The sequence below is a fragment of the Sorex fumeus genome, unplaced genomic scaffold (assembly GCF_029834395.1).
Source record: "Sorex fumeus unplaced genomic scaffold, SorFum_2.1 ptg000048l, whole genome shotgun sequence".
Taxonomy (NCBI): domain Eukaryota; kingdom Metazoa; phylum Chordata; class Mammalia; order Eulipotyphla; family Soricidae; genus Sorex; species Sorex fumeus.
Window position 1 is genome coordinate 3092764 of NW_026606105.1, and position 11536 is coordinate 3104299.

The window sequence follows — 11536 nt, forward strand, 5'->3', positions numbered from 1 at the left end:
TTTTGGGTCACACTTAGAAGTGCTCAGGGCTTACTCCTCCCTCAGCACTTAAGGATCTTTCTTGAGGGGATCATAAGGGATGCCTAGGATTGAACCCAATTTGTCTGCATTCCAGGCAAGCACTTGACCCACTGTACTATAGCTCCATACCCCACACCTATGTTACCTTTTTGTAATTTATGGTGTTCGGTCTTACATAAAGAGTTTTAATATTTTGTATTTATTTTTTCCAATTTTAGTCTTGCATTTGTGATTTTCCAGGGTTCTTTAGAAATTTTCCTTTCTTTATATAGTACTAGAACCTTTTTTATAAGTTAAATATCAATGAATACTTGGATTATTTCTGGGATTTCAAATTTGCTTCATTGATCTGTATCATGGATTAAAATAAAATGGATTTTATTTCAGTACCATACAGTCTTGATTATTGTTGCTTTGTAGTGTAGTTGAAATCAAGTAACATCATGCCCACGTTTTTCTTTCTCTGCTTCAGGCTTGCCATAGATATTTAATGTCACATGATTTCATAGAGCCCTAGTAAATTTGATTATATTTTCTTAAAATATATTTTTGAATTTTGACCAGAATTGCATTAAATATGTATATTGTATTCTGAAAGAATGGACATTTGTGTATTAATTCTTTCCATCCCTGTAGATAGAATGTGTTCCCATTTCTTAATGTCTTGGTCTGTATTTTAATAGTGACTTTTTTCTGGTAGTGCAACGAATTAAGCCCAAGTTCTCCTACATGAATATTTTCTTTAAAATATTTGTATCGGTGTTCATGAATAGGATTACACTGTGATTTACTGTTTTACTTATCTCTCCAGTTTGATATCACTGTCATAATTTGTAGGGCGATTTTCCCCCTTTTATGATAAGACTTTGCAAGAGACAGAGTACTGGGTTAGTTACACCGAAGGACAATGAAAGGTATTCAAGAAGTCAGGGTAACAAGAACAAAGTTCCAACAGCTCTGGACTGCCAAACCGGTCTGATCTCACAGTGCTCTCTTGCTCCTCAGCACTCTCCTCAGGGCTCCTTTGACCTCTGCGTTCCTCAGGCTGTAGATCAGAGGGTTCAGCATAGGGTTGAAAAGACAGTAAAACAAGGACAGGATCTTCCTTTGACCTTCAGAATGGCTGGATTTGGGGGTCATGTACATGACGATGGCATTGCCAAAGAAGAGCCCAACCACGCAGAGGTGGGAAGAGCAGGTGGAGAAGGCCTTTTTGCGACCCTCTCCAGACTGGATCCTCAGGATGGCAATGAGGATGCGCGTGTAGGACACCAGCACCAAGCAGAGGGGTCCCACTAAAACCAACACAGAACCTATGAAGAGGACAACTTGATTGAGCCGAGTATCGGCACAGGCCAACTTGAATATTGCCATGATTTGGCAGAAAAAGTGGTTGATCGTCTGGCGCCCACAAAAGGGCAACCTCAGAAGAAGAGTCACGTGGACGAGAGCCAAGAGAAAGCTGAAGACCCAGCAAGTGGCAGCCAGGACCGTGCACACCCTCCAGCTCATGATGACAGTGTAATGCAAGGGGTGGCAAATCGCCACGTAGCGGTCATAGGACATGACCACCAAGCTTGTACACTCTGTGATGGCAAATGCCAAATACAGGAAGGTCTGAAGGATGCACGGAGCAAAGGACATGGTCTTCTTCCGCACTAAAAGATTTGCTAGCATCTTAGGGACAATGCTTGAGGCAAAGGACATATCCACAATGGCCAGGCTTGAGAGAAAGAAGTACATGGGGGTGTGCAGTCTGGCGTCCAGGACGATGAGTCCCAGGATGACCCCATTTCCGATCAGGGTGAGGCAGTAGAATAGCAGGAACAACCCAAAAAGAAAAGCTTCAAGTTCTGGGTCAACCTGGAATCCCAGTAGGATGACTTCTGTGATCCATGTTTGATTGCTGCCCATGTTTGATATAATTCTTTTTGCAAATATATAAAACTCTGTAAGATGGGAATTTTTTATTTGAGGATATTGAAAGGAAAACAAACAGTATGCTAATAGAGAGTGAGAATTTATGCTGAAGTCAGAAGCTACACATCAGTCATTCGGGGATATTAATTTTATTCAAAATCCTGGGGTATCAACCTGCAGATTTGGCTTTTAAGGATTATTTTTTTAAAATATTATTTGAAAATATTTAAGAGTTCTCCCACTAAAATTGGGACCTTTGAATTTTTGTCAGAGAGTAGAAGATTTGTCTTTCTTGAAACTCATTGTAAGTAGTAATCAGCTGAAACTAATGAGAAGATGGAGTTGATTATTTTTTGTTCAACACTAATTCACTAGTCTTTTTCTCATAGAATTTAAAACCAATGACACTAGAGAACTTTATAATCACGTTTTCACCAGTGGTTATGTTTTAAGTTAAGAATATGAAGAAGTATGTCGAAAAGAGATCCTAACCGTTTTTCTTGGAACACATGAAAAAAAGATCAAATTATAAAATGAAAATGTCCCAATAGGTAAGCAGTTTAAAACATAATAATCGTACTATAGTACTATATCACTTAAATAAGTCGGAAACATGACATGGCATGCTTCTTAGTATGAAAGCAGAGTCATTCCTGGGACTCAATTTTCATAGATTCAGTAAGACTTAGGAGGAAGTGGACTAGTATGAATGCTTGAGAGTATGAGCTGGGGTTGGATTCATATAAGGAGGTATAGGATAGCAACCGAGCTGGTGAATAGAAGCTTGTAATAAAATATATATGCTGCAGTTCTCTTTAGAGCACCAGAATCTGGGACACTATTATAAGACCTGAGTGTATCTGAGGATTTCATGGAGTTAGGTGAAAAATGAAAAATATGCAAGGTCACAAATCTGAAAAGAAAAACTTGTAAATAAATTATAATAAAAAATAACTTTTCATCTTAACACATATGCCCAAAAAAACATTTTGTAAATGTAAATACTACCTCTACTAAAAAATATTTCTTGGAACATTAAATTAATTCAAGATGTGATGAATGTATATAGCAAGCAATCACTGAATATTATTGATAGATTCTTAGAAACTGATTTAAATTAATGATGTTTAAGGAAATCAGGTTTATCAATAATACATTGTATGTAACATCAGCAATGATTTTTCTCATCAATTACATTCACAAAGGAGTTTTTTTAAGTACCATAATGAAACAATGTTCTACAGACTCTAATATAAGAATAATTAGGATGTTTCAATATATTTTTAAAAACAGATGTAATTGGAGATAAAAATATAAGGGTATTCATAACTGAAAATTGTTAGTACTCTATTAAAATAGCACATCAATAAATAAAGATCAAAGTGGATCAGAGGTAAGTCATATACATGAAAACAACATTAGCATATAATTTGAAAATGATGCTAAGTAAAATTTATAATCTAAGTGCTATAATTATTTTGAAATTGGAAGGAGAAAAATGTTATTTTTCATCAGCAAGTGAAAGGAAAAAATTGAATAAGGACTGCTCCATTAGGGGCCAGAGTGATGGTACAGTGGGTAGGGTGTTTGTCTTACAGGCAGTCAACTCAGATCCCAGGATCTCATCTGGTCTTCTGAGCACCATCAGGAATAATTCCTGAATGCAGAATCGGAGTCACCCCTGAGCATGACTGGGGGTGAACCAACAAAAACCAAAAAATAAAAAAATTAAAAAAAGACTTCTTCATGAGACTTGAAGCCCTGGCTATCATTTTAAAATAATTTGCTATGACTACAGTACAGTGCGTAGGGTGTTTGCCTACCTGGGTTACCTCAGAACCCCATGTGGTTTTCGAGTTTTCCAGAACTAATCTGAGTGCAGAGCCAGGCATAAGCCCTGAGTACCACTAGCAGTGCTCCCAAACACAAATAAAATAAAACAATTTATTAAACTTCACTATTAATAATTAATGTAAAGGTAAAGGTAAAGGCCCTCCCATTGATTGTCGATTTGCTCGAGCGGACCCAGTAACGTCTCCATTGGAGACTTGTTGTTACTGTGTCTGGCATATCGAATACTCTCGGTAGCTTGCCGGGCTCTGGAAAGATAGCACAGCTGTAGGGCGTTCGCCTTACAAGCGGCCAACATGGCCCACCCGAGTTCAATTCCTCCGCCCCTCTCGGAGAGCCCGGCAAGCTACCGAGAGTATTCGATATGCCAGACACAGTAACAACAAAGTCTCCAATGGAGACGTTACTGGGCCCGCTCGAGCAAATCGACGATCAACGGGAGGGCCTTTACCTTTACCTATAATTAATGTAAATAATCAAAAATGGCTATGCAATCTTAGTTTCAAAAATTCCCAAGCATAAAAGGAAATAAAAATAATTATTAATCTAACAATAGACAAAAGGAAACAAAAAGGAGAAATAGTGCAACAGATGTTTGGTTAGCAAAAACACAAAGGAAGCAGGCATTCATGCCTACATATATTATCACTTTTTTTTGTAAATATGTGACTAAAAGCCAAAACTCAGAAAATCAAGTTAAAAAACCTATCAAATCGGAAAATTAAGTTAATAAATTCTTAACAAAAGTCACATCTAAACTGTATAAACAAATTCTCTTTTACTCTCTCCCTTTCATTGTCTCTCTCACTCTGTTTCTCTCTTTCTCTCTATTATGCATGCATTCTCTCTGTCTCTATTTTCCTCTCTCTTCCACAGGTCAAAATAAGCTAGTGAAAAATCTAAATCTAGGCACATAGATAGTGGTTGTAGCAATACTTGTGATATTCTAATGTATTTATGTACATGTAGGAGACACTAAGCATAATAGTGAAAGGAGAAAAAAATCATCACCCCAAATGTAGATTAATTTCCTATAAAAAATATTTAACAGGGGCTGGAATGATAGCACAGTGGGTAGGGCATTTGCCTTGCACGCAGCTGAGCGGGGTTTGATTCCCAGAGTCCCATATGGTCCCCTGAGCACCACCAGGAGTAATTCTTGAATGCAGAACCAGGAGTAACTGCTGAGCATCACTGGGTGAGACCCAAAAAGAAAAAAATATGTATATAGCAACTTAAATTAGAAAGGAATTTTAATGCATGTTGATGTTGGTATGTACCACTAGTGGCTCACACTGTGCAAGCCACTGGGGGGTACATATAGCTCCTTCTTATTTCTGACAAAGGAAAGGGCATTAAAAGTCTTCTTCACCACTCAGACGGAAGGATGTTTCTAAGACAAAGTTGGGGTAGATGATTGTCCTTGTAGGAAGAAATAAAGAATGAGTCACAATACACGTTTGTTCACCTAAAACTTAATCATCATTTGTAAAAGAAGACAACAGGATGAGATGTTTATGATGGCTTTCAGTCTGATACTTTGGACATTAGAAATCTGGCTCTAGGGGCTGGAGTGGTAGTATAGCGGGTAGGGTGTTTGCCTTGCATGCGGCCGACCTGGGTTCAATTCTCAGCATCCCATATGGTCCCCTGAGCACCGCCAAGAGTAACTCCTGAGTGCAGAGCCAGGAGTAACCCTGTGCTTCGTCAGGTGTGACCCAAAAAAGCTAAATAAATAAATAAATAAATAAATAAATAAATAAGAAGAAATCTGGCTCTACCAGCTACTCCTGTCCTTAAGGAGGTATAGCAGGATAAAGAGAAGCCTGATGACCATCAACAATAATATTAAATTGACTCTGAGGTGACAGGTTAAGTGCAAGAAGTCTTCAAATGAGTGAATTTTCCTTCTTGAACACTAATGATTTGTATCAGCATTTTGCATAGCTGGTCTGTAAACATTTCTGCAGTGTACAAATGTTTTTTCTGAAAAGGACAATACTGTTTTACAGAGATTCCTTCTCAGCAGACAGAAGAAGGTTGTATAACTCAGTCACCAGATCCTGATTCAGATCTGGTGGGTGATAAGTCAAAAGTACCCTTGTCTGTGCTCACCGAACACCAACCCATCCCCGAGACGTACCTGTGGCATCCGGGAAACAGATAGGAAGGTTCTTCTCTACAGAGTAGTGTAAAAACCAGCCCCTCTCTCAGTCTCTCTCTCACAGTTTCTGACTCTCTCACACACTCTCTCAATCTCTCACAATCTCTGAGACTCTCTCACAGTCTCTCTTTTTCTCAGTCTCTTTCTCACAGTCACTGATTCTCCCGCTACTTTATGTATAGAACTAGAAACCCATAAAAATGGAAAATGGTGGAAGGTTCTTGGCATAAACATTTAACAGGACTTAGTGATATTCTACAGATTATCAAGGAAAAATCCCCAAATATCAGATTTAGATCTGATACCTACCTCCATACGCCGTTTTGGAGGGGTTTAAATTTGGTGATCTGATAAGAGTGGCCTCTATGGAACTCATTAAAGCAACACCTCAAAGGACTACTTCCCTCGGGAAAGTGTTTCCTTTGCTGAATCGTGCTCTCTGTGAAATAATGATCAAAAACTTTCACTGCAAATGTTTACTGCTTTTGAAACCTCACAGAGACTAAAGATGATTCCTTTGTTGTTTCGAATTAATCCCTTTATCTCAATATTTTCTCATTTTCAAAATATTGACCTCCCTCACCCCACAACATACTTACATCTACATAAAAAAAAGTTAATTTCTTTTTTATTCTCCAGGAGAATACAGAGCCCCAAGTAAGAACTTCACAGTTCTAGCACCTGAACTGAATTACTGAGTCTGTGCATTTATCCAGCTTCTGTTCTGTGGATTCTTAGCTTGTCTTTAGAAAAAGACAATCATCCATCTCTGCTAGAATCCCATCCCTCTTGACTTCTCAAGAACAACATTCACTATTGTAAGCAGATAACCTAAACTATCATAATTAAATTTTTAAAAAAAACAGTGGTTAAGGGTTGTGAGCACTTTGGTAATGATGCAATAAATCTATACATCTGAACTCAGAATGTTAATAACTATTGCATGTTATTTACGTTGTTAGGTTACCTAAACTATCATAAAGAAGAATGTGTCTCAATGACTTCCCTCCAATGTCTTTCTTTCTATTTACTTTAATAAATACAGTGTGAAACTCTTTTCATTAAAAACATCAATATCTTTAATTTGCTAAATTAATCAGTTCTTGGCCCACCTGTGATTTGAACTACCAGCAACATTTGACATAGTCACTTGTCCTCACTCACTTTTCCTCCTTTGTTTCTGCTTAACTGTCATGATATTATTCTTCAATGGGTGCCCCTAATCTTTCTGGTTATTCTTTACATATCTAGTGCTGTTTTCTTCTTATTTCCTTTATTTATAAATACTGGAATGTTTCAATATTTTCCAACATTTAGGGTGACGGGAAGTCCTAAAAGAATAAATTCATTCACCGTTGTCTGATTCTCCCTATTTTTCTATCAAAGGGTCCACAGACCTTACTATGTTTGAATGCATAAGGCAGTGTTTAAATATTATGTAAGAACACACTTCTTTTATAGCAAATTCATTTTGTTATAGAATAATCCATTATTTCAAAACACACCATTTAATTCCAGGATGCAATACAAAATTTTACCAGTAAATCTTGAAAAATGAAGCCCAACACTTATTAAAGATGTCCAACAACATCTGTTACCTAGAGAGAAACAGTCACAATGATCTCTGTGTTCAAAATATGATCTCTTTGTTCAGAGTCTCCTGCCCCCACACCTGATTGTCCTTGCTGGAGCCCCTTGGAGAGGGTCGGGTTGAGTATCCCTCCTGGCCCCGTCCAGAGCTCCAGCAGCAGAAGACCTCCAGAACCAGCCACAACCATGCTGAGACCATTCTCCACACGCATGAAGGTACCGGCAGAGGAACAAAGGCATGCGGGTCCCGGGGCTGAGATCTCCGAGCCTGCTCGGATTGGGGCTGAGCGTCCTCCATCCAGATCTTCCACCTTCCAGTAGGCAGGGGTCACACCCACCAACTGGCACCCTGGCGCCATGTAATCCCATCAATGGCCAAGATCGAGAGACTAGTGGCCACGTGACATCTTATCTCATTCTTACTTTGGACAAAACGGCAGTCTACCGAATGTAACCTGCCCACACAGCAGAGTCTGGCAAACTCCCCGTGACGTACCCAATATGCCAAATACCAATAACAATGATGGGTCTCATTCTCCTAAGCCTGAAAGAGTCTTGAATATGGCACTTTTTAAAAATCTCAGGGCTAGGACGAAGGAGACGTTACTGGGGCCTGCTGGAGGCAATCAACGAACAACAGGATGGTCGTGATCATGATCGTGTTCAAAATTGAATTTATTGAGTATATCAAATTAAAAATTACATTTTCTTCTATACCATGTGCATAAAGAATTTATTGTTTTCAGATTTCTTTCCCTTAAAAATCTATTTTATTGGGCTGGAGAGAAAGTAGAGGGGTTAAGGCACTTGCTTTGCCTGCAGGCAACCCAGGTTTGATCTCTGGCACTGCATAATCTCCTCTAGCCCATTTGAAGTTTTCCTTAGCACATAGCCAGGGCTAAATTCTGAGCACTTCCAAGTGTGGCTCTAAAGTCACAATACAAATATATTTTATCTGGAAAATGTGGGGTTTTTTTTTGAGAACAGAAGTTATGTGTTCAGTTTATTAACTGTTCATATAGAAGTTCTACATTTTCAAAAATGACAGGTTTTTTTACAATCTGTTTCTAAAATTAGATACTAATATTGCATCTAGATTTGATAGTAATTTGAAATATACCAGGTCGCTTCAGAAAAACATTGGAAACTTGGTTGATTGCCCTTCTTACAACTCTGAAAAAAGAGTATTTGAATAACATGAATATTAGTTGTTTCTTAACTTCATTTTTAATGTTTTATTTCTTTATTTTATGTTCATCAATTTATTTCTGAGAGCATTTTGTTAAATCATCACTATAAGTTAGAATTTATAAATTTTTTACTTTTAGCTCTATTTATTTCTAATTCTATGTTGCAGTTATGTTGTATACATAGTTTAATATTTTAATTGACACATATTCTTGATAGCTACTCAATTATTATGTAATCATTCCTGTATTAATACTCTGCTTTATATAAAGCTATATGTAAGTACATCTGTTGCACTAACTTACATATTTCCATTAGAATGTTCTTCAATATTGTAATTTCCAATTTTTATTCATGAAAATTTACTTGATATAACCAACATATGGTCATCTTGTATGAGTTTTAAAAAATCAAACTGTGTGGGCACTTTTCTCCTCAAAAATGATAACCTGGGTTCAATTGGCCATCTGGCAAGGATGTTAAAAAATAAAAATGATTAATTAACAGTCCTGAAAAATAGGTCAATGGAATGAATATTCACATTTTTTATCAATAAAACGTTTTTTTTTTTTGACTTTCTACCATTTGTGGTCACAGTCTTAACATCCTCTCGTTTTGCTTTTCTGTTACTTTTCTATTCTGTTAAATTCATAAACAAGTGTTATAACTTTGACTTGGTCTCCATTTCATTTTTACCTTACCACTTTACCTTTACGTAATGATAATTTTCCTACACACACATGCACACACACACACACACACGCACAACACACACACACTGACAACACACACACAATACACACACACACTACAGCTATATTGAAATATACCAGGTCACTTCAGAAATATTCTCTAGTTAGGTGCTGGTTCTGATTAAAGCCATTGAGAGTAGGGTGTCCATAGCTACACCGTTATCTACCAGGAAGATTAAGAGGCTACATGTAAAGAGCCTGAAGATAAAGCAGGAGAGACCCGAGACAGCAGCAGCCCCCAACAAGGCAAAGAGTTATGCCAACGTGACAGGGAAGACCAGTGAGCAGGAGGGGAACACAGTACTCTTCCTTTTCCCTGATTCTCATCTTCTCTGTCCTCCCTAGAAGCACACATTAAACAGAAGCCTGCTGGAAAGAATAAATTAATTTGTGTTCCCCAGATCCCTCATCACAATGCAAGGAACGGAGGGGAAGTTGGAACAGGAACATGACTGTTCAATATTGTTTCTTCCAATCCATGAACAAGAATTATTTTCCACTTTCTAAATACAATTTTTTTTAAAGTGCCTCATCCTTCTAAATATTGTATAAATTCAATGCAATACATCATAATTCTGATGACATTCTCTAAAAGCTTTGTATGGTTACTAATGAAATTTATTAATAAAACATCTCGAATAGTCAAAGCTATACTGAGAAATAAGAAATTGGAATGTATTGCATTATCTGACTTGAAATTATACTATACAGTTATAGTAATCAATCATGATACTGGAATCAAGGTAGACTGTCTAACCAATGGGTTAGAATTCAGAACTGAGTGATAAAATCTCTGAACTATGGACAGCTAATTTGGGACAAAGGAACTGTTATAAATGGGATTTTATTTCTTCATTTCATTTCTTCTTCCTTTGATTCATTACTTACATGTAGGAATGCAATAGATTCTAGTATGGTTATTTGTAAACAACTTGCAGTACTAATTATTATATTTACATTAATTGCACATCAACCTATATTGTTAAAATTATATTTTAGTAATCATAAAGTACTTTATATATCCTCTTTTATGATATTATTTGCATAGAGTCACACTTTACAGCTTGAATGTGTGTGTGCACATGTGTTTCTTTATATTTTAATATTAGAATCTCAAGTAAGATGTTTAAAACCAAGCAAGCTTGAGGCGATCATATACCACTTCATCTTATGTGTGGTTTCTTTCTGGGCCACTGAAGGAATGCTCAGGACCACTGCAGGCCACTTACTGCATTGCTCAGCAAACCATACAGCTGTTTTCATGTGGGGGCCCAAGAAATGACCAGTGCTTGGGGTCTTTGGTGCTAGGAACCATTGGGGTCATCTTGAAGGTTCAGCAGGATTAGACCAATATGGGCTGAGAGCCCTCTAGATCTACACTTTCAATAGCCAATGGACCATGTAGTGGGTATACAAGAACCCGTTTATAATCTTGGAATCATGATTTTTAGGAATCTGTATTACTGTAACATATTTACTCCATTACTGTGCATTTTTAAATATTTTATTGTGGAAGATCATTTATTTTATTTCTTTGTTTCAGGACGATACCTGATGATCCTCAGGGCTTACTCCTGGCTCTGCACTCAGGAATTATAACTGGCAATGCTCCGGGGACATTATGGGATTCTGGAGATTGAGTCCAGTTGGCCAAGTGCAAGGCAAGTGCCCTACCCAAGGTACTGTCACTGTGGCCCCAGTTTTATTTTGAACATGCTTGCAAAATATTTTATGGACATGCATGCAAGATATTTTATTTTGAACATTCTTGCATTCGGGTATCAAAACTATGGTGACATCGTGTAATATTTAAGGAACCTTATAAGAGTATTTTCTTTAGGACAATTGGCATCTATGTTTATGAATAGGATTAGAGCCTGATTTACTTTCTCGGTCTTAGCTCGTGTTGGCGATCAATATCTTCAGTGGCCAGAACACATTTCATAAGACGTTGGAAGATGCCAAGGACTTCATTTGCTCCATTAAAGGACTCCAATAGTCACTCCAGAAATGTGCATCACGAGAAAAGCGCCACCAAACCTCCTTTATT

The 11536-nt window shown here is 37.5% G+C and overlaps 1 protein-coding gene across 1 annotated transcript; it reads right to left on the reverse strand.

The window, feature by feature from the left end:
- Positions 1-1002: 1002 nt before the first annotated feature.
- On the reverse strand, positions 1003-1935 carry LOC130032449 (olfactory receptor 2A12-like). Its single transcript, XM_056124005.1, has one exon. The coding sequence runs from the start codon at positions 1933-1935 to the stop codon at positions 1003-1005; it is 933 nt and encodes a 310-aa protein (XP_055979980.1).
- Positions 1936-11536: the final 9601 nt, after the last annotated feature.